General features: G+C 39.2%; 1 protein-coding gene across 1 annotated transcript in view; it reads left to right on the forward strand.

Annotated features, from left to right (window-relative positions):
* Positions 1–24,150, forward strand: part of DNAH7 (dynein, axonemal, heavy chain 7) — a 308,525-nt gene that overhangs the window by 43,706 nt on the left and 240,669 nt on the right. Inside the window, exons 11-15 of the mRNA XM_006878928.1 lie at positions 2,165–2,284; positions 6,368–6,551; positions 8,350–8,529; positions 18,382–18,654; positions 22,152–22,279. Coding sequence (XP_006878990.1) covers positions 2,165–2,284; positions 6,368–6,551; positions 8,350–8,529; positions 18,382–18,654; positions 22,152–22,279 — 885 coding nt within the window. The remainder of the gene's footprint in view (positions 1–2,164; positions 2,285–6,367; positions 6,552–8,349; positions 8,530–18,381; positions 18,655–22,151; positions 22,280–24,150) is intronic.

Here is a 24,150-nt window from a genome sequence, read left to right on the forward strand (position 1 = left end):
CTTATATCTAGAATTTATAAAATACTCGAGCACCACAACAAGATCAAGGAGAATAATCCAATTGAAAAATGGGCACAGGATATGAGCCTATTTCCTTTTCAAAACACTGGCAAGGGGTTTTTTTTAGATGGTCTTACTTTTAATAACCATTCACAGATGAATGTTAGGACGAATGTTGTCTTTAAAGGGGTAAACTTTTCTCATTCATACATTGTCAGGAGGGAAGACATAAGAGAAGTAAAGTAGGGAGGGAAGGAAAGGTAGCAAAGCTGAGATAAGCAAACAGGGTAGTGAATGAGTCCAAAATGTGAATTCATGGTTGTGGTAGCACAGAGATAGCAGCAGCAACTGAAGGGAACTTGGAGAGTTCCAGGGGAAGGACAGATAAGAAGGAGCACTGCAGCATGTGAGTGGCAAGACAGCTTACCAGTTTCTAAAATGCTCTGGAAAATACCTGTGCTTAATTAATGTCATGTTTGCTTAATATTAAAGTTGTTGCTGTTGTCAGATTTGCTTAATATGAGAGTTTGTTGCTGTTGTCTGCCGTCGGGTCGAATATGGCCCTTAGTGACTCCAGGAACAACAGGTCAGCCCTGTCCTATCCTGTGCCACCCTCACTGAAACACTTGAGTGTGAGAGTACTGAGGGCAAACTCAGTGAGAAGGGTGGTCCCTGGCGTTGACTCCCTTATATTACATAACACTCATTTGTCACGACCTCAGTCAACTTGTAAGTTTAGGACATTTGTATGAATGACAGTGGATGGAGGGGATGATACACAAGAGAAATCATCTGAATGACTTGAAAATTCATGGAAAGAGAGAGAAATCCTAAAGGGATGCTTTCTAGACAGAAGGAGGTGAATTCATGTCATTTTTGTTTTTTACCAGTACCAAAAAGAAACCAAGTTACTCCAGGTCACTACTGTTGAGCCATTTTAAACTCATGTCATCCTGTAGACAAGAATAGAAGTGCCCCTTGAGGTTACCTAGGGTACAGTCTTTGTGGAAATAGATTACCCCATCTTCCTTCTTTAGAATCACTGGTGGGTTCTGACTACCAGCTTTCCATTTAATGGTCAAACACTTAATCACTGCACCACCAGAGCGCCTTTATTTATACTTGAAGAACCCATTTGATGTCAGAGATAGGATTTGTAATGCAGTCACAACCCACACAGCATCAAGGAGGCAACTTTTTGGAAATATTTTTTGTGAAACATTATACTGTTCATTTCAGAGGGTTGATTAGTCTCATATCCAAAATAACACAATACCAAAGAGTTTTTGTACCTACTTCGTGCCTATTTTATTAATAATTATGCGCTAAATACATGTTGTAAAAAAATATAAATGAATGGATTTGAGTGTGTTTTGTTTATTATCCAGTATGTTAAGGTGAAAATTTAGGTAAATAATGAATGTGAGATTTTCAAGTGTAGTACTATCAGATTACATAGAAATCTACTTTGAAAGAAAATTAAACTGCATCTCTTCTAGCTGGGAAGGAATATGTAGTTAAGTTGAAGTAAATAATAGGAAATAGTGTGTTTCGTTTTGATTAATCTGCCAGAGAAAATGATTACATGTATAAAGTGGGTATATAGCGAGGATCCGTAGTGTGTACACAGAGAATGTTTCATATGCAGAGTTCTGACTGGAGGAAGCATTATGTTTGTCGAAAGAACTGAAACAAGACAAATGAAAAATACTTTCATAAAGTGGATCTTGATTAAGTATAGGAACTCTACCTTTGACTCTCTATGCTGCAGAGTTAAGAATGGTCATATTGAACTGCTTTCTTTTCACAGAAAATGCAGTTTTGGTTTTGAGAACCGTGGGCTGCATCAGCGTTGAGCCTTGCCTCTGCCCCAGTTTTCACGTGTTCCAGTTTGAAAACAAAGAACAGTCTAACATATTAATCACTTCCTAACTATTGAACCTTCTATTTCAAAGTGGAGTTTCTGGATATATTTCTCTTGTGTTACATGAGATATTATTTTTAAAGTTACTGTATCTATGTTCTTTGAAAATCTGATTTTATAGAACAGTCTTTGATTGATGAAACGTAGGGATGTTTTTTTTAGAAGGGAAAAATTAGCCAAAAATAGCAAATCCCAAAGAAGTCTTACTCTTCAACTACTGTTTCTTTTTATCTATTGCAGAAAGTTGCGATTAGTTGATAAAGAAGAATTTCACAATTGCCAAGAGGCACTAGAGCTGCCGGCTTTTCAGAACATTGTCATGAAACACATGCAGTCTGCCAGAGATGTTCTCCTTAAAACGTAATGTTCAAATCATCGTGTTGTCGTAGTGCTGTGCCACTGAGTTGATTCTGGGTTGGACTGACTCCGTAGATCTGCCACATAGGGTTTCCTAGGCAGTGTGATTCCCAGGATCAGACTGCTGGCTCTTTTCTTCTGAAGAGCAGCAAGTCGATTCAAAATAGCAGTCTTACAGTTCCTAACTGAGCACTCAGTCATTATGTCATCACTAATGCTGAAAATTGCCTGTGTTGTTGTTGGTATGTGCTATGCGCTATTGAGTTGATTCCAATTCCTAGCAATCCTATAGGACAGAGTGCAACTGTCCCATAAGAGTCCCGAGGTGACATAATCTTTTTAGTTGTTCAATGTTTTTTGGGTTTTTTTTTTTGGAAGGTCTGGGTGCCATTTATTGACAATAGTTGTTCAATGTTTTATTCTTTTTTTAAAAGAAAACCCACTTATTTTATACTGGTTTACTTACAAAGTTCACAGAGTTCATATGTTGTTGTTGCTATTGTTGTTGTTAAGTGCTGTCGAGTCATAGGCAACTCGTAGTGACCCTATGAACAAAAGACCTGGACAGCTGTATAACTTTTGTCCTTTCTTCAGGTTCATAGGGTTTCCCGAGGCAAGCTATTACAGAAGTGGATGCCACTCCTGCTTCCAAGCTTGTTTTAATCAGGGAGTTCCACCAAACACTGTCCACCATGGGTAACCATTTTTGCATTTGACACATCAATGTCACAGTGTTCAGCTTCACAGCAATCAAGAGTTACCTCTGTACAGCAAGGGAACATAGCAAGGTCATACGATTTAGAAGAATGTTTCCAAAAACAATTAAAGGCAGGCCAGGGGGCCACGGATTATAGTCACCCACCTTTGGCTTGGGAACCTGACTTTCTGTGCACTAGGCCAACTAATCTCTCTCTATGCTGTCAGTGATGTTGTTAAGTGTCGTCGAGGTGTAGGTGATTATTGCGACCCTATGAACGAAAGACCTGGACACTTGCATAACTTTCGTCCCTTCTCCAGGTTCATAGGGTTTCCAGAGGCAAGCTGTTATGGAAGTGGATGCCACTCCGGCTTCCAAATCAGTGTAAGGTTGCATACATTTAAAAATGAGATTAAAGAGATACTTAGTTTGACTGCTTCTGTAGATTTTAACAATCCATTTTTATTTAAGAGTTTAAGATTGTATCTGTCTTGATCTGTGCTCTACACAAAATAGATTTGTGTAGAAAGCAAACAGAAATTGTAGCCTTTTGTTTAAAATATGGCAAACAGTTGATACTATCCAATGACCTGTTTACTTAGTCAAACACACACACTCACTCACAGAGTTGTTGTTTATCTTAGAGTCAGAACTGCCCTATAGCTGACCTTCTGGTAGATTTTCAGAGCCAGTTAATCGCATGGGAGGATATTGCCCATCCTTTTCCCTCTGAGGGGTTGGTGGCCTTGAACCATGTACCTTAAGGATTGTAGCACAGCTTCTTGCCACTAGGCCACCAGAGAAAGAGAAGTATAAATAGAAAAAAAAAAGATCCTGAGAACAGAGAATACATTATCTTGGTCTATATCTTTAGGATCTTGAGAAGATAGGCCTGGTGACCTTCCCAGTGGTTACAGCCTTGAGAACACTCCACAGAGTTCTACTCTGCACACATGGTGGAGGTGTAGTAAATTAACTGACATTCATTTAATAGAAGCTGGTGTGTGGGTGTGTGTGCACGCTTATTAGAGTGAGTGACGTGTTAGTTGAGGTACCATCTCACTCCAGGAACAGTGGCAAAGCTTAACAGGGCAGCAAGTAATAAATGTTGGAGAGGATGTGACGAGAAAGGAACTCATACATTGTTGGTGGGATTGTAAAATGGTGCAGACATTCTGCAAGGCAGTTTGACGCTTTCTCAAAAAGTTGAATATAGAAATTCCATATAACCCAGCTATTCCAGTACTTGGAGTATACCCCGAGAAAATGAGAACTGAGGTACAAACTGAGATTTGTACACCAATGTTCATAGCAGCATTATTGACCATCACAAAAACATAGAAACAGCCCAAATGTCCAACCACAAACAAATAGATAGAGAAATTATGGTACTTTCACACAATGAAATACTATGAAGCACACAGTAACAATGATTTGGTAAATTATTACTTAACTTTGGAGGGTCTGGAGAGCATTATGCTGAGTGAACTAACTCAGTCCCACAAGGATAAATATTGTATAGAACCATTATTGTAGAATGAATATAAGGATCCAAGAGGGTGGGAGAGGTTGGAAGCAGAGGGATGAGGATGTGCGGGGGAGGGAGATTAATCATGGGGTTGTACAATTTGATGGGGGGGGTGAGGGAAATGGAAAGAATTTGTTCTTGAAAACAATGTATTTGGATTTTGTAAATAAACTTGTAGAAAAAGAAAAAAAAAGAGTACTGAATATACCGTGAACGTCCAGAAGAACAAACAGCTCTGCCTTGGAGGAGGCGTAACCACAGTGCCCCTGAGGCAAGAGTGGTGAGACTTGGTCTCTCACACTTTGGACGTGTTATCAGCAGCCACTAGTGCTTGGAAGAAGACATAGTGCTTTGAAAAGTAGTGGTCCAGTGAAAAAGAGAAAGACCTTCAATAAGTTGGATTGAGAGAGTGTCTGTAACAATGCACTTGAGCGTGGTGGAGGTCAGGAGAAGGGCACAGGCAGGATGCAGAGCTTTAAGTTGTTGTTCATAGGGTCTTTGTGAGTAATAGGCTGCTGAATGGCACTGGACAACTTACTCGTTTTTACTATCCTACTTTCACTTGCATTTCTTTCCCTCTGGATCTCCTCATTTTCATATCTGTTCTTTAGTGAAATTGCCACCTTTACTATAAAACCCTTCTCTGTTACTCAGAAACCATTTCTCCATTCTCTACCTTCAAATTGATCTCCCTGCCATGACACATTTCTTCTGTTTTTGTAGACGAGGAGAGAAGATGCCGAAACTTTCTATATCTTCCCTAACACCTTTTCTAGCGCATAGTAGGCAAGCAACACATACTTCTCTCTTGAGGTATTCAGGCAACTTCCGAATGTTGGCCCTACCTCTGTTAAAAACAGGTATTGATTCTTATAAAAGAGACTAATATCCCTTAACTCTTTGGTGTTGGACAGTGACCTCATAAATGGATAATATCTTTGTTACTGTTGTGTTGTACCTAGATAGGAAATTTCACTATTCTGCTTTTATTATGGGGACACTCTTGTGGCATAGTGTCTAGGGAGTTGTGCTGCTAACTTAAAGGCCTCGCCTATTTGGTGGTTCGAATCCACAGTGGCCCTGAGGGAGGTAATTACTAATCTCTTCCCATGCAATTTACAGCTTTGGAAACCCACTGGAGGATCAGCTGTGAGTCAGTTCTGACTCCTTGGCAATAATTGTCTTTTGTTATGGCAGTGGGTACATATCCGAAACTTTGTTTTAAATCATCCACTTTTAGTTTTTCACATGAGTAGGGAATAGAAGACTCCCCTCCCCCCCAGAGTATGATCAATTGCATCTTGCTTTCAAGTCCTGTGAAACAGACAGAAGACCATTAAATAAGTAAGCCCTCCTTAGTTTAAACTATTGGATATATCCACTCTTACACATTTAGGAACCTGTGATGAAGAATTTTATAATATCTAGTAAAGTTTTATAGGCTACACAAAGTGCAGATATCGTAGTTCTTGGAGTTAGAATTAGGTGTTTCTCATCCTGAGATGGACTGATACAGTAACCAGTTCAGTGGGGGTAAGTGTGTCGGAGTCAGTGAGACTGGATAGGATAGGACAGGCTTCAGAGCTGTTGTATATATGGTCACTATGAGTCACAGGCAACTCGACGGCACATAACAACAACATCATAGCATCTTCTTAAATCATGTCCTATTGAATGTGACTGAAATTCTCTTTTCTATGAGAAATAAAAAATGCTTAGTGCTATATTTTTGAAAGTGGGTAATGTCATTTAACAATAACTTCCAGTGAAGATCTTTGCATGTCCAGAAATTGCTATTAATGCTTATAAGAGGAATAATGCACTGCAGGCATTAACTTTGAAAAGTCTTTTGTTCTTTAAGGTGGCTTCCAGAGGTGCAGAATATTTATTACCAAGGTAGTAAAAAAAAGCAGTTGCCAACTGGTGACAGCAGTGCCAAATTGGAGTCTTTTTTCAACTGCGCTGCTACGCTTATGACTTTACAGCTGCAGGAACTCACTTTGGTCTCCATGCAAGATTTCACAGACTTAATTGCACAACCCCAGGTAGGTATGGTTCCATTACACTGATGAGCATTCATTAATGTTTACTTATTTAGAGAGAAAAATAATAAAATATCCTTACCAGTGGGGTAGCAGAAAGTTACTCTTTAGACAGTTACCCTCACGTGTCTTCAGTTAGTGCCAATTCACATGTTTAGAATGTATGATTTCCATCATCTGAGGTGAGAATGAGTCCAGGTGGAGGGGCTCTGGTGGCCTAGTCCTGGAGACTTGTTCTGCTGTCCCTAAGGCTGTGTGTGCTTCGCTGGCTGTGTGAATACACCAGGGAGTGCTCTGCAAGAGAAAGGTGGGCAGTCTCTTCCTGTCCTCTTTTCAACCTTGGAAACCCAGGGAAGGGACAGCTGTGAGTTAGGACTTCCTCAGTGGCATTAAGTTTGAGTATTTTTAAAATGCAAAGAAGTGAAAATTCCTCATTTCCCAGGGAAATAGTGCTATGAGAAGGACCGCTTTCCTTCTCTGAAAGACAGTCTTAGTCACCATATAAGCAGGACCTTGGAATTGGAATGTTCTGTTGATCTCTGAACATCTTCCTTTATCTGAAACCTTGACCTTAGAGTTGATATTTAAGTTCAGTAGTTACTAGATGGGAGCTCTGGTGGCCTAGTGGCAAGAAGATGCACTGCAGTGCAGTCCCAAAGGCTTGTGGTTTGTATCTAGGAGAAGGATGGGCACTCTCCTCCTGTGCGATTAACGGTCTCTGAAAATCTGCTGGAGGGTCAACTCTGGGTTGGTTGTGACTCGACAGTATACAACAACAACAAGAAGTTACTAGATAGCAACAAGGGAGTCACCTCCTCCTTTGTAGAGCCTTCAGGCTGGGAGGGGTGTCAGAGATTCTCAGACTTCACTGAGGGGCAGGATCATCAGCGTTTGCCTAAAGCTGATTCCTCTCATACCTCCACTCTGACCTTTTTACCAGTTTTGACAGTAGCCACCCTCTCCATAGCTCTGTCTTCTCTGTTGGGCTTGATAATCTACTGCAGTTGCAAGACAGACCTCATAGGCCATATTTACATTTATGGACTTTATTAGGGAAGTAAGAGGTTACAACTCTGGATCAGGGTCAACTTGGAAATAACTGGATACAAGTTGGAAGACAGGATAAGTTCTTCAATTAGGGCCGTTTCCAGCGGAAACAGCTACCAGCTCCTCAGCTGTGCCCATTGGCAGACCACCTGCTTCAGCGTCTTCCTTTTTTGGACATGTGTTAAAGCTCTTTTTTCCAACTGCTAGTTCCCAGTGGTAATTGCTCTGTAAAGAAGTGTATTGCCTGAAGGCATTCTAGGCTGATGAGCCCTTTGTCCCTACCTTATGCTGATCTGCAGGTTCTTGCCGCTTAAATTGTCTTGAATGGTTTTGTGTCATTTTCAGTGTGAAAATTTCTGTATTTTGAGTCTAGGAGGTGTTCAGTGCAGGAAACCTGGGTTCAAAGGACATACTCCCTCCCCTACTTTCTGATGTAGTAATAGCCCTGACAACTTCTGTGGGATTAGCTATTTTAAGGCTGAAAGGTTGACAAGAATGTGCATCCCCTTTGTATGCCAGACTCATCTAATTGTCCTAGTGATTGATCAAAAATTCTTGCATCAGTTATATACACCTTCTTTGCATATTATACTAAGCAGTCTTTTTCAGGATTGTGGCCTAGCAAATCATCTAAGCGGGACTAAAACCCTGGGCCTGCACCTCCCTTGGCTTAGCCAAGGAAGGCGTGAGAGGAAGGGTCAGTATTGGAACAGGTGCTGTCCTTTGTCATAATTCTTGTTTGTTTGTTTCCCAGGATTCTGTTAGAGCCTTTGAACATCCAGGCTTCATCATGAAACTGATTCTTGATGACAACACCATTAAGTTTGAACCTGAATTTAATGACTATAGAGATATCCTTCTAAATGTTTATGATGTTATGATTAAGGCTGTGAGTTCTGTGCCAAGAGTTGAGACAAAATTGTATCCCAAGTGGGTAAGTGACTTTGACTGCTTGACTTTGCATGGTACCATTCACTGCTAACTTCTGGAAAGAACAGATTTATATCCTATGTTCTGCAGAATATGAGTAAAGGTCTCATTACCATTTGTTTTCAAGAAAGTTTCCATTAAAAAAATACCAAAAAATAGTACTATTTTTTTTTTTTACTTTTTTTGTAACATACCTACTTCTCTAGTTTAGTGTTCCATTAAATTTAGCTGGTGACTTTTGTAGATGAAGGAATGAAGGTTGTGTTCAGGTTTGAAGCATTCAGTGAATGTTTTCTGTACCAGTCATACGGTGGTACTGTGGACCCCTTGTGCTTTTACAGCCCTGTAAAAATGCTGTCCAGCTGATTACCCTCCAAATGCTCTCTTTACAAAAATGGTGAGTCCTGTTGCCATACATTCAACTCAGAGGTACATTTTCCTTTTCTTCTTCTTTAGCCAAATATTTCAGCTTAACTATATCGCTGATGCATTACATGCTACATTGCAAGCCAGAAGGTAAGCAGTTCGAGTCTACTCCTCAGAAGAAAGAGAAGCAGTTCTCCTCTTGTAAAGATTTCCAGCTTTGGACACCCCCTGGAGGGTTGTTAATGAGTTGGAATCAATTTAATGGAAGATACTGATTTTGATCCTGAACTGTCACATTGTTAAAGTAATTAAAGACTCATTGCCATGCAGCCAGAGCTGATTCATAGCGGACCTTCCAGCAGATTTTCAGAGGCTGTAAACTGAATGGGAGGAGATAGACCCTCTTTCTCCCATGAAGCAGCTGGTGGGTTCAAACTTCCCACTTTTGGGGTGTCAGCAAGACTTCCTAGCCATTAGACCTTTTAGAGCACGCGAATGTATGGAGGGAAAAAGACCAAAATAGATATCAGAAAATACTCTGAAAATTTTACTAGAATGTAGGTAGTAAGGTCAGAAGGAAAAATAAATTCTGAAGTAAAATAGATAAACCAAAGATTTCAAAGGACAGCTTGAGAAGACAGCATTAAAGCAAAGGAATATAGTGAGTAAAGAGCTGCAGTTAGAAAATCAAAAGGTCAATATTTCTCAGTATTTCTCAAGCTGGAAGAACAGAAAAGCCGAATTTAAGCCTTGAGTTGCAGTTGGAAAGAATTTTATGGGCAAAATTTTCACATCAAGAGAAGATGGAAGGATACAGTCACTGTACCAAAAAAGAATTGGTTAACACTGAAATATTTAAAAAATGAGCATATGCTCAATAACCAGGGATAATGAAGGAAGAAGTTCATACTATAGTTAAAGCATCTTCAAAATATAAGGATCCAGGAATTGATGGAATAACAGACTGTTTCAACAAACAGATGCAACCCTGCATGTGCTAACTAACTTATGCCAGAAATTTTGAAGTCAGCTACCTGGCCAACTAACTGGAATAGATCGCTATTTGTTCCCATTCCAAAAAAGTTTGATCCAGCAGAATATGGAAATTATCAAACAATATCGGTGACTGTCACATGCAGGTACAGTCTTGCTCAAGATTATTTTAAAATTTACATAAAAATAAGGCCCCAGGAATATATGGTATACCAATTGACATATTTCAGCTAGTAGATGCTGCCCTGGATGTGCTCACCAAGTTGTGCCAAGAAATCTGGAGAACAACCACTTGGACAACTGACTGGAAGAGATCTATATTTATTCCCATTTCAATGAAGGGTGACCCAACAGAAAGGGAAGGCCCTCTATGAGGTGCATTGATTAAGTGACTGGGGTAATCAGGATGGGTGTATCGGAGACAGTGTGACTGGCAGAGGACAGAGCAGAGTTTAGGGCTGTTGTACATAGGGGTCGCTACATGTGTTGCTACATATGACGGCACATAACAACAACAACATCATCAAAAAGAGAAGTGCCTGAAATTTGTGTGATATTGAGAAGAGGCCATGGCACAAGGGATATCACTCCTGTTGTCAGATGGATCTTGGCTGAAAGCAGAAGATATCAGACAGATGTCTATTCTTATTTTATTGTCAGTGCAAAGCCATTTGACTGTAGATCATAACAAATTACGGCTAACAGTTAGAATATTGGGAATCCTAGACAACATAATTATACTCATGAGAAACCTATATCTAGAACAAGGAGCTGTTGTGCAAATACAACAGGGGAACACTGCATGGTTTAAAATCAGGAAGGGTGTGTGTCAGGGTTGTGTGTCAGGGCCGTTTTCTCTCTCCATAACTATTTAGTCTGTACCCTGAGCAAATCATTTGAGAATCTGAACTATATGAAGAAGAAAGTGGCATCAGGACAAGAAGATGACTTATCAACAACTTGGAAGCAGATGATACAACTTTGCTTGTCAAAAGTGAAGAAGACTTGAAATACTTGCTGCAGAAGGTCAAGGACTACTGTCTTCAGCATTGGTAGTAGAGAAGCAAGCAAAGAGTACTGCCTTCAATATAGATTACATTTCACTGTGAAGAAAAAAAAATACTCATCACTGGGCCAATAGACAACATCATGATAGAGAAAATGATTGAAGCCAGTGATTTCATTTTACTTGCATCCATGGTCAACATTCATGTTAACAGCTCTCAAGAAATCAAAAGATGTATCACACTGGGAAGATCTACTGTGAAAGACCTTTCCATAGTATTAAAGTGCAATGATATTAGCTTAAAGATCAAGATGTGCCTGACCCAAGCCAAGATATTTTCAATTACTTTCTATTGCGTAAAAGTTGGACAATGAGTAATGGTGACAGAAGAAGAATCCTTTGAATTGCGATGTTGCAGAAGAGTATGGAATATCCCATGGCCTTCAGAAGAACAAATAAGGCTCTCTTAGATGAAGTGCAAGCAAGTGTTCCTTAGAGCAAGGATGGTGAAACTTCATGTCACTCATTTTGAACAGATTGCATATATTTCTATCACATCAGCTTTTTTCAGAATGTCAGTTGCTCAGATTTTTATAACTGGAAGTCAAGAAACTTATGTTTACTTCCAACTCATTTATTATATTCTATTCTGTTCTACTCAGTCTCTGAGGTTGTTTACAGAACATAGTAAACTAATAGTGAGTTAAAACAGGGCTTCAAACAGTGTGTTCCAATTGAACCTCTTGTTGAGATGTTGCCTTTCCACTCCAGGTAACACTGAATCAGAATCTGAATTTTAACATGATCCTCAAGTGATTAATATATAGAGAGAAGAACTTGAAGCCCTGGATAAGAGAACACCTTGGAGAAAGGTGTTCTACTTATCCCAGCTGCTGTGATTTTGTGATTATATAATATAAATTATTTTGGTTTTTTTTACAGAAATAAAGGAAAATATGGCAGGTGGTACACAACAAACCAATCAGCCAACCCACAGCTGTCAAGTGGATTCTGACTCATAATGACCCTGTAGGACAGGGGAGCTCTGCTGGTGTAGTCTGGAACAAATTGTGCTGCTAACCCAAAATCTACACCCTTTCCCTGACTTGAGTCCACCAGCTGCTCTGTGGAGAAAGATAGGAAATCTCCTCTTGAAATTTACAGCCTCTGAGACCCTGAGGAAGAGCTATGAGCTGGCAGGGAGTTTGTGAGGGCACAGTTGTACTGCCTCTTTTGGTTCCCAGAGCTGTAAATCTTTTCTTTTTTCCAAGATTACATAATTTGTATTTAAGAGCCAAAGCATACATAAAAATTAATCAGCTCACAGCGAAGAGTATCAACAGGAAAATGGGAAATACTGTAATACCCAAGAAGACCCAGATAAACAGAATTCAGAAAGTCCATAAAAGTCGGGCCAGGCTCAATACCATCAGACAATATAGTAATCAACTGAAAGAGAAATGTGAGAAATAAGGGGAAGAGGCAGCAAATAATCACCCATAAATATTCTTAGATGACCTCAAAACCCTTTAGTACCACTTATTTCCTTTCTGTGTTGGTGTGGCAAGGTTCTGGGTCGTCTTTAACTGGCCAGAAGCCTCTTGCTGGGCACCAATGAGACCTGATGAGTGGGCCTGGGTCCTTTTAAAAATCATTTGGGCCCTAGGTCTGGTTGTCATTGCTTTTGAAATGAACACTCCTAAGTGATAAGGCACTTTTCTGTCATTTCTCTGTATTGAGGTACCTTTGGATTTCTGTGATACTGAAGGTTGTGCCATTGGTTTGTCAAATCCTATAATGGTTACAGATGGTTGACAATATCTGGTTAGCTAACAGATTAAGACAGGCTTGGAAGCAGGAGTGGCATCCCCTTCCTGAGCATGTTTGTGGAAACTCTGTGAACTTAGAGAAAGGACAAGTTATAGAACAAGTTTAAAGTCTTTTGTTTATGGGGTCGGTACTAGATGACACTTAACAACAACAGCAATACATATTGCCAAGCCCTTGCCTGCCTTCGTACATTTTGGACTTCCACTGGCTGGACTTTGTATGATGGTGCTCTTGTTGGTTGAGGATCTGTGTGGATTGTTTCATTGTTCAACCCTCCTGCTTAGAGTCAACAAGACCTCCAGGAGGATACTTGCGTTTAAGGCCAAGCCCTTGTCTCCATTTTGGAAACTGGGTGGAGCGACTGGACTCTGTAGGATGAGTTCTCTTGTTTTGGTTGAGGGTCATTGTGGAATGGGTTTATATTTCCTCTCTCTCTTTTTTTTTAATTATTACTAAACAAACTCTTGTTTAGAGTCAAAAAGCCTCCTGGAGGGCCCTTATATTTAATAAGTTGGGTCTGAGGGATTATCTTTTCATCCTTTGCTACTCTACTTTGGAGGAATATTCTTCGAATTTGTACAGTACTCTTCTGTCAATTTTCTGTGCTGAGGTAATCTGGGCTTGCTGTGATGCTAAAACTTGTACCATTGGGGTCTCAAATGCCATAATGGCTGCGCATGGTGGACAGTGTTTGGTGGAACTCCCAGTTTAAGACAGGTTAGGAAGCAGGCATGGCATCCACTTCCCAAACAACATGCCTCTGGGAACTCTATGAGCTTGGAGAAACAATACTTACAGAAAGGCCTCAGGTCTTTTTTGTTCATGGAGTCACTGTGAGCTGTGCGTGACTTGACAGCAATCACCACCACCACCACCACCACAACCACTTATTTCTTCAAGACAAGAATTTTTTATGTTCATGTTTCTTGTTTAAATGTTTTTAAACATTTTGAATATTTCTTCAACAGGTTATGCATATTCTGTTCATAACAGTGTCTATTTTGAAACACTTTGTGACTAGCATCCCTTAGGATTGCACTTTTTCTCCTAGGATTTGCCAAAGCCATAAATTGCCAAAACTCTAAATTGCCAAAGCTGTAAATCTTTATGGAAACAAATGGCCTCATCTTTTCCTGCAGAGTTGCTGATGAGTTTGAATTGCAAACCTTTTGGTTAGCACTTGAATGTCCTAACTGCAGCACCACCACAGTGCTTCAAGTTGTACTTGATGAAATGAGAAAGGTTAATTTATACTATGCTTTGGAAGAAAACTATCTTTTTGGTGTGAAATTTGAGAGATAGGGATCCATGTAAGAGGGAATTTCAAACCCCTCCCTATCAGGATGTCCTGAGGAAACATGCAAATGACAGATTCCAGGGATCCTGGCCACCACCACTCTCACTTACCTTTCCCCTGCAGGTACACTTCTCCCATAGAGATTATTGTTTTACTGCCAGAAGTTAGGTACTCAGAAATTAGGGCTGGAAAAAATACCCCTAGATGATCGTGGCCATCAGGGAGGTTTGGAAACAAGTGCTGCGATTAAATACTCTGATTACAATAATTGAACTTTGTCTCAGTTATATTTGAGAGAAATTGCAAAAGTGTAATTCATATAGCTGTTTCTTAGCAATCTTTGATAGAAAATGAAATTTAAATGCACCTTTTTTAATAGAAGGCAAATCTGCAAGAGGCTAAAGTGTGGAGAGTCCAGCGTATAACCTTCTCATGATCTAATTTGATGTGTTTTAGAACATCAGAAGGATTAAATGATACATGTCTCAGAGGAATTAGCATTTCTCCTAAATTGTGAGAAGGTTTGATTAGCATTCACATAAAAATTATACTTTATAATAGAATTCTGATTTTCAGGTATCCAATTCAGCTTATAAAGACACATCTGTAGACTTGACAAATCAGACAGAAGATGAACAAATTTTAAAAACATCTGTAATGAGTATTAATGAGCTTCAGTTGAGATCCAATAACTCCACATTACTGCCAATACACAATATAGATTGCTTTATGCTTAATTTCTTTTTCAGAAAAGGAGATATGAAGCACCTCCTTCACATCTACTCTAATTTGTACTCCCTCTACTCCTAAGTTGGAGGAATGGAAGAGATTGTAGTGTCATATTGATATGTACAATCAAGTTGGAACCAACTCATAGATAACCTTCCAGGGGCTTTTCTGAGATTGTAAATCACATGGGAGGAGATTTCCCATCTTTCTCCTGCAGAGTAGATGATGGATTTGAACCACTTGCTTTTGGGTTGACAGTCCAATTTCATACCCAAGAGGCCACCAGATAAGATTAGTGGTTGAAAGAATTTTTTTTTCTTCAAAGAGAAAAATGAACTGGGGGGAGGGCTGGGCAGGGAGGAAAATGTGCAACAATGAATGAATGAATGGGGGGAAAATTAAATGGAAAGACTATGCTGTAAAAGAAATATATATGTTGCCTTAAAAATCATTAATAAAAAAGATTAGTGGTTGATGTTAACTATGTAGCAGAACTGACTCACAGCTGACCCTCCAGTGAGTTTTCAGAGGTATGACCACTCATGGGAAGAGACTGCCCTTCTTTCTTTGGGTTGGCAGTACACCTCCTTATTACTAGGCCACTAGAGCTTCCTTTTTTGTGAATGTGGTGGTGGGAAGTCAACTCCTGTTGTGAGAGAGAATTAGCTCAACTCTAAGCAATCTGATTTTCTCACGTGAACACTAGAGGGGCATAGTGGTCCAATCAAAGCTAGATAACTGACCGGATCCAGTTTTGGTTTGTTTTTTAAAGTTGAAACTGAGAGTGTGTTTATTTTAATGTGTGGGTTGTTTGTTTGGGGTTTTTTTTTTTATTACAATATTTGGGCATTCTTTGTCACTGTATTGTTTTTATTTTAATTAGCAAAATATGAAATAGAACCGATCCGGTTTTCTAAGGATTTCTTTGATCTTATTAAACTGAGTGCTGAAAAATATCCGTTAAAGACATGATCTGTATTTGTCATAATTAAAAAGACATCTTTTCTTCTGGGTAGCAGGGAGATCATTAAGAGTAACATAGTTCAAAACAATATACCTTATGCGTATATTTTCCCCAGTTGCTGTTTAGTTCTGACTTTTGTTAACCACCAGTGTTACCAGAATAGAACTGTGCTCTGGAGGGTTTCCATGATTGGTCTTTCTGGAAGTAAGCCACCTGACCTTTCATTAAAGGTTTCTCTAGGTGAATCTGAACTTTAAACATTTTGCTTAACAGATTTGGTAGCAACCAAATGCATTGATTGTACTACTCATGTGTTTCCTCTCTTAGAATAGGAAAGGAAGCCAGCTACGGTGACTTATGTGCTTACATAATCTTGTTCTGTGGTCTATTCTTGTCCATCGTTATTCCCATGGTGAGGAAACAAAAAATGAAGCTCTGTCCCTGAATGCATTTCTACTCTTGGTGATTCTCTAAGGCCGAGGAGAACTTAGAGCTGCTCTGTTGGCTTTCCGAGCTGTAATTTCCAAAACATTTTGAAGGCACTTGGCCACCCTTTTCTCCCACCATGAAGCTAGTACAGTCGAGTCTCCACCCGTTGAGGTTAGTTGCCGAGTCCTTTACCCCGTTGCCACTGAGGCTGCCTCTCAGTGATAGCAGGAAGCACATTTGCAGCTAGCAATTTTAGTACACTCCAGTTCACAGAAGTTCTAGATAGATTGTCGGAGATAGTGTGGACGGCACAGGATAGGACAGGGTTCAGGTAGGCTTTTATAGTCATACTCCACTCGACAGTACCTAACAGTAACAGACAGATTAATCTTCAAGGGGAAAAGGTACAGTAATAAAAAAGTGTGGCGATTTGACATTGTGCTTCTTTGTTTTTAATTATGTGTAAGATAGACCACTATCTTATAAACACCACAAAATGTGGGCTTTGTGTTTTCACATTTGAAAAAAAAACACCACTTTTATACTTTCAAGCAACTGTTCTTTTATCTGTAGGATAAACAAACTGAATACCCAGAACAATGTAGGCTTGAAGAGAAAGAAAATTATCAGAAACCTTAAAAAATGATGAGAAACTTAAAAGAAAAACAACCTTTAAAAAAGCTCTGGTGGACTATTGGCAGGGAGTTGGGCTACCAATCCAAAAGCAGGTGGTTCAAACCCACCAGCCACTCTGTATGGGAAAGATGAGCAGTCTCCTTTCATGCACTTAGGGCCTCTGAAAACTCACTGGAGGGCCAGCTAGGAGTCCGTTCCAGCGCGATGGCAGTGAGTTAAGTTGTTTAAGAGTAACATGGTTCGTTTCCAATAGGGTGAAAAGAAAACCTACAGACTGGTGAAAACATTTGGCAATGCTTTCTTGGGCAAAGGTCTCACAATGAAAGTCTAAAGAATCTTACAGGGCCTCTACAAGAAAAAAAGTCCAATAACCCAGTTTACAAAATGGGCAAAAGGCTTGGAAAGACTTTTTCACAGTTGAAGACATTCAGATGGCCAACAGATGTATGAAGAATTGCTCAAAATCACTGGCAATAAGAGAGATGCAAATCAGAGTAACATTTATGTATTATCTCACCTCAGTGGTAGTGGCAAAGTTTAACAGGACAGCAAACAATAAAGGTTGGAGAGGATGTGGAGAGATTGGAACTCTCATACACTGTTGATGGGATTTTAAAATGGTGTAGCCATTCTGAAAGTCAGTTAGGTGTTTCCTCAAAAAGCTGAACATGGAGATCTCATGTGACCCAGCTATTCCACTGCTGGGAATATACCCCAATGAAAACAGAACTGAACACAAATGGAGATTTGTACACCAGTGTTCATAGTAGCTTACTCACAATTACAAGAACATGGAAACAATCCAAATGTCCATCAACAAACAGATGGATTGAAAAATTGTGATACATCCACATTATGTAATACTATGTAGTACTCAGGAGCAATGATTTAGAAAACTATATAAAACTATATAACTTGGGAAAGGCTAGAGAGCATTATGCTGAGTGAACTAACTCAGGCTCAAAAGGATAAATATTGCATAAGACCATTATTGTAAAAACAGAAGAATAACTAGTAAGATTTATATGGATATTCAAAGAGGGAAGGAGAGGAGGCAGGAGGGCTGAGAGTGGGGAGAGTGTGAAATTGTGAGATCACAAAGTTGGATTGGTATGGGCCAGAGGTGTAGGAATTAGGAAGGATCCATTGGCGATCTGGGGGGGAAAATGGAGTAATAGTGGTCATAGAACAATGTAGGGGAATGATTGTAAGAAAAACAATGTGAATGAAAAAAAAATAACTAAAAAACCCCAGCCAAACAAAAGAGTAACATGGTTCAAGAAAATAAACCATATGGGTATATTCCTACCAATTGTTGATTTAATTCTGTTGTAATTAGACTCTGCGTGATCTGTTATTTATCAAAACTATCTTGCTATATAAAAATGTTTACTTTAAATTAAAAAAAGAGAAAAGAGAAAATATTACAGTAGTGAATCATAAAAAAATATCTTGCTATAGATTTGAGATTTGAAAAACCAGAGTATGTGAATTTTTAAAAAGACAATATGGAAGAATTGCTACTTTTCACAAAACCTAGCGATATGCTTGAATTACATACAAGGTATTTGAAATCACTACTGGCTTCCCCCATCTCCCTCTGTAGGAAAGTAAGTCCAAACGAATGACCTTGAAGCCAATAATTCTGAGTGAAATAATAGAGGCTCACAAAGAAAAGATTAAGGAAGTTATTGAGAAAGAGAGTGTGGCGCCCATTGAACACCTCAAACTCTACGACAAATACGGATTTTTGGTTACCAGAAAAGCTGAAGAAGATGTGGATAATTTTCTTGCAGAAAATCATAGTTATGAGAAAATTATAGCTGAAATTCGCAAATACCAACAACTAATGGAAGAAATTCAGTACACCTCTAGAAAGGTAATGGCCCCAGGTACCACTGACTATTGTCTGTTCCTAATGATCTTTTGCTACTTTTATTATTTGTATTTTATTTATATTTTATTATTTTTAAAACATGCAATGATAAAGTTAGACCATTACTGTCCACAGATTGATATGCATCAGTCATTGTGAGAGAGCTCAACAGCTCTTACCAAGTTGACCTTGACTTACGGTGAGTCCATATACTTGGTCCTGCATCTTCCTCATCTTCACTTTCACTCGTCTTTGTGGCTACTGCACCAGTCCGTTGACTCTAGGCCCTTCATCCTCATCCTGCTGCACCTCCACATCATCACACCTGCTGTTTTCCTGCGATGATAGTGCCCTTCTGATGATGTGTCCAGAGCAAAGCAAATGAGTCAGACACTGTTGTGAACCATAAAGTTGTCACTGACTGACTTTCAGAACCGCCACTCATTTGTAAGTTTGCTGTATTCTGGTGCCCTGTGTGTTGCTTTGATGTTGGTGACTATGCCACCACCATTTCAAATACCAGCAGAGTCGTCCATGGTGGACAAGGTCTCAGTGGTGACTTCAGAATAAGACATACTAAGAAGAGGACTGACCATCTTATCTACTTCTGAAATAATGGCCAAACACCAGATGAATGAGAGTGGAACACTGTCTGATAACAGTGTCAGAAGATGAGCCCCTCAGGTTGGAAGGCACTCAAGATGCAACTGGGGAAGAACTACTCCCTTGAAGTAGAGTCTGATTAATGATGCAGATAGAGTAAAGCTTCACCCAGTGAAGGACTTTAATTTGTGAAAGTGGTAAGACTCAAATTGAATAGAAAAACTGCAAACATCCATTGTTGTCATTACATGCTGTTAAATCAGAATGGAAAACCTTTCCAGCAGATTTTCTTTTTTCTCTACTAGTTTATTTACAAAATTCAAATACAAATTTGAACAAATTCTTTCAGTTTCCCCCATAAAATTGTACAATCCCTCCTTCCCCCAGCACATCCACACCCTTCTTCTTTCAGCCTCTCCCACCCCTCCTGGATCCTTATTCTACAATGCACGCAGGAGCAATAACTTTGTAAATTATTACCTAACGTGGGAGACACTGGAGAGCACTATATTGAGTGAACTAAAGTCCCATAGGAATGAATATTGTATAAAACCAGATTTTTAGAGACAATAAATTTCACAGGAAGAAATTGCCCATCTTTCACCCATGGAGCAGCTGGTAGATTTGAACCATGTACTTTTGAATTGTGTCCTATCTCCATACCTTTTCAACCTGTATGAAGAACAGATTATCCGGGAGGCTGGGCTCTATGAGGAGAAGTGTGGTGTCAGGATTGGTGTTAGATCTATCAACAATCTGCGTTATGCAGATGACACAACCCTACTTGCTGAAACTGAGGAGGACCTGATGAACTTGCTGCAGAGAGTCAAGGACTGCAGCCTTCAATATGGATTGAGACTCAATGTCAAGAAGATGAAGATTCTCATCACTGGGCCAATTGGCAGTATCAGAATGGATGAAGAGATTGAGATTGTTAACAACTTTAGTCAGCTCGGCTCCACAGTCAACACTCTTGGCACCAGCAGCCAGGAAATTAAAAAATGTATTGCGATGGGAAAGTCTGCTGTTAGGACCCTCTCCAAAGTACTGAAGAACAGTGCTGTCACTCTGGAGACTAAGGTGCATCTGATACAGGCCATGGTCTTTGCAATCACTTATTATGCATCAGAGAATTGGACAATGACTAGGGAGGATAGAAGGAGAAAGGAGAATTGACACCTTTGAGCTGTGGTGCTGGAGAAGAGTATTGAATGTACCATGGACTGCTAAGAAAACAAACAGATTCATCCCGGAGAGGGTTAAACCAGGCGGCTCCTTGGAGGCAAGGATTCTGGGGCTTCGTCTGACATACTTTGGACATGTTGTAAGGAGGGACAGGTCCTTGGAGAGGGACATCATGCTTGGGAGGGTGGAGAGATAGCGCAGGAGGGGAAGACCCTCTATGAAATGGATTGATTCAGTGACTGGGGTAATCGGGATGAGTGTGTTGGAGACAGGATAAAGCAGGGTTTAGGGCTGTTGTACATAGCGTTGCTATGAGTCACAAGCAACTTGATGCACATAACAACAACAACAACAACTTTTGAATTGGCAGCACACCTCCTTTACCACTAGGCCAACAGAGCTCCATAAATATCCATTAATAACTGAAATGTAAAATGTATGGGAGAAAATTGGAAGTTGTCAAACTGAAATGGAACTTTGAACATCATGACTTGACAGTGACTGCAGCAATGGGCTTAAGCTTTTAAGAAGATTGTGAGGAAGTCTCAGGATGGGCCAAGGCTTTGTTCTGTTTCACATAGGGCTGCTGTCAGAGTCAACTTGAATGCACTTGGCAACAGTTTTCAGAAGTAGGTTCCATGTATGTCTTAGGAAACTTTCTGAAGCCTGTCCACCATTGGTGGCTCTGCTTGTATTTGAAACACCAGTGGCTTTACTTCTAGCATCACAGCAGCATGCAAACCACCACCGTGAGACAACTGATAGACCATAATGGAAGGTCAGCAAAAACCCGGGAGGCCAAGGACGGGGTTTTCTGGTTTATAAAACCACTTTACTGTATTCTCATAAACCTTGGGAATAATGAGGTAGACAAAACAAACATGCTGCTTCTCGTTTAAGGACTTTATTTATTTTGCCAGAAAATATTTTACAAAATATATCTTTTTCTCATCAGTGTTTGAAAATATATATAAAAAAAGTCATTCCTCTGGAGTTTTCAACAAATGTAATTCTTTTTTCTTAGCGTTTATAATAAAGAGTCACTGCTACTGATTCAGCTCTGCCTCATAGCAGATCCTCTGGTGGGTTTGCAGAAATGGTAAATTGTACAGAAGGAGATTGGCCCTCTTTGTCCCTTGGAGTCACTGGTGGATTTGAACTGCTGAAGAGACGCGGGCTCTGGATTAGCACAATTCCTCTACGAAGTACCACACTAGAGCTCCCTCAGTGTTTATAAATTCACTTAACAGTGTAGGAATGATATAAAAATGTGGCTACTTCTGCTTTGGGACTATCAGGATGGGATATTGGTAATAGAAAATATTTTGTCCTCTTTTACACTTTAGAAACTTTTTGTCATTAGCGTATACTGCATCTTCATACAGAGGAAATACAACTTTTGAAACTCACAATGGTTTGGTTTTTTCCCCCAAGAAATATCTAAAGTCTGTAGAGTATTTACAACCATTATTGTCCTAAATTAGAGTTTGCTTCTCACAGAACAGACTCAGTAAGGGGTCTTTCTCAGAAGACACAGTTATAAAAGATAAATTCATATTCAGAAAACCCTCCCCATATTCTGTTTATTAAACCAAAGTATGTTTTTAGATCATACTCCTCCTCAAGAAAATCAGTATCATGGAAGACAAAACTGGACATCTTTTATTTCTTTCTATGTGTTAAAAAATGATGTTTTAATGCTTATTATACAGACTGTTCGCTTAGGAACCTTTGAATTGCACTGTGATGAATTGATCAGAGCTTTGGTAAAACGAGCAGATATTATCTGTGGAAAACTTATAACTAAGATGTTCAAAGATCATCAGGAAGCAAACATAAGGTATTTAGCTATAGTATTTTTGTTTTAGTAGATATTTGGTCTAATTAAAATGGTATTTAAATGAGATCAAAACATAATTACTCACTTAAAGGGTGACAGTAATATCATAAATGATTCAAAAGAAAAAATACATTTCATTTATTGTTCATTAAAGCATTGTTTTGTGTTTACTCACTTTATTCTTTCCACCAGAAAGATACTTTGGTCAGTTGTCTGATTTAATATATAGTATGAGTTTGTGTTTCTTTTTACAAGTCAGATGAATGTCCTCTAACTTCAGAACTTCAGATTTTTAAGTTTATGAATCAGTAACCAGTAAAGTACTTTCCCTGTCTCTTCACTACCCTCTGAGCTCATCTGGTTCTACTTGCCACCCCTACACCCTTTTCTCCTAATGATATTTCTTGCCAAACTTACTGACTATACAGAGATCATATCAGAAGAGGTCAAGAACCATAGATATCATTGATTTCAGCTTCTTGTGTCTTTTTTCCTTTCAGTTTAGGAGTCTGACACATCTTTCAGAGTGTGCTTCTCTCACCTTAACCATGACATCCCATTCCTCTAGACCTACCTTCACCAGGCATCATCTCCAAAGCCCTTATTCTAAAACCCTCTGTGATTCTGCTTTTGAAGATACAATACATGTTTAAAATCTTCTGTCTCCACGCAGTGTAATACAATAGCATCACCCTGTTAACCAATTTTCTTAGAGACGTCTATGCCTTTTTCCCCTGAATTTTTTAAGTTTTCGCTACTTTTTTTTGGGCCTCATCTTTTATTTCATTAGTTTTACTGGCCATAGCCCAAGTTGATAGAAATATTTGTACATTTCCAGAAGTTTCTGAGTATGTTACCTTCTTTGTGCTCTCTCTGCTAAATGTCTGTTACGATCTTTAAAGCTCTTCGTTAGAAGTGATTGTGTTCCTGTCTTTCACTTGGGATTGTGATTACTTTAGGTCCCATATTACAGCTTAGCCATTTTTTTAAATGTTTTTTTTCTTTTTCTTTTTTAAATTTATTATTAATTTCAATGAAAATTTACAGAGACTTTGGATTTCCATTCATTCACTGTTGCACTTTTCTTCCTTCCCAACCCTCCCCACTAGTACACTAACCTCTTGGAAAAGTAAAAGAAAAATTCTTTCATTGTTCTACAATCACTCCACCCAGGTCCGCTCTACCTATGAAGCCTTTGCTCTGGACATGACAAAAAATACCTAATGACATATCCCTTTTAAACCATTTTCTCCCTTATCTGTTTCAATGCAATATACATTACTGAACCCATCTTTCTCAGTCTCCCCCCAACCCCGATGTCAGTCCTGTTTTACAAGAGTGGCACCATGCAGTATTTGTCCTTTTGTGACTGGGATACTTCACTCAGCATAATGTCCTCCAGGGTCACCTATTTGGAATAATATTGCATGAGTTCCTTGTTTTTCAAAGCAGTATAGGATTCCATTGTGTGAAAATACTAGAGCTTCTCTATCCATTTGTTTGTTGATGGGCACTTAGGTTGTTTCCAACTCCTTGCTATAAACAAAGCTGTGATAAACATGGGTGTACGTTTAATGTCTTTTTTTAAAAAAAAATTACCACAGTTTGTATACAGAGTTCTTATGCATTATCCTTTAATCACACTTTGTTTCATACAATTATCATTCATAATGTTTTATAAAAGCAATTACCATTAAACTGTGCCCTTCACTATCTATTTCATGTAGTATTTTACCTGAACTATAATAGATAATCATTTAAAGCCTACTGAAGGAATAAATAAATAAATGAACATATCTTGTGTTTAATTCATTGTGTGTTGATGGTGATGTGCCATCCAGTCAGAACGTACTCATAGCTAACTATCCAGC

Source organism: Elephantulus edwardii, unplaced genomic scaffold, assembly GCF_000299155.1.
Source record: "Elephantulus edwardii isolate Elephantulus edwardi_28Jun2011 unplaced genomic scaffold, EleEdw1.0 scaffold00001, whole genome shotgun sequence".
NCBI classification, from domain to species: Eukaryota; Metazoa; Chordata; class Mammalia; order Macroscelidea; family Macroscelididae; genus Elephantulus; species Elephantulus edwardii.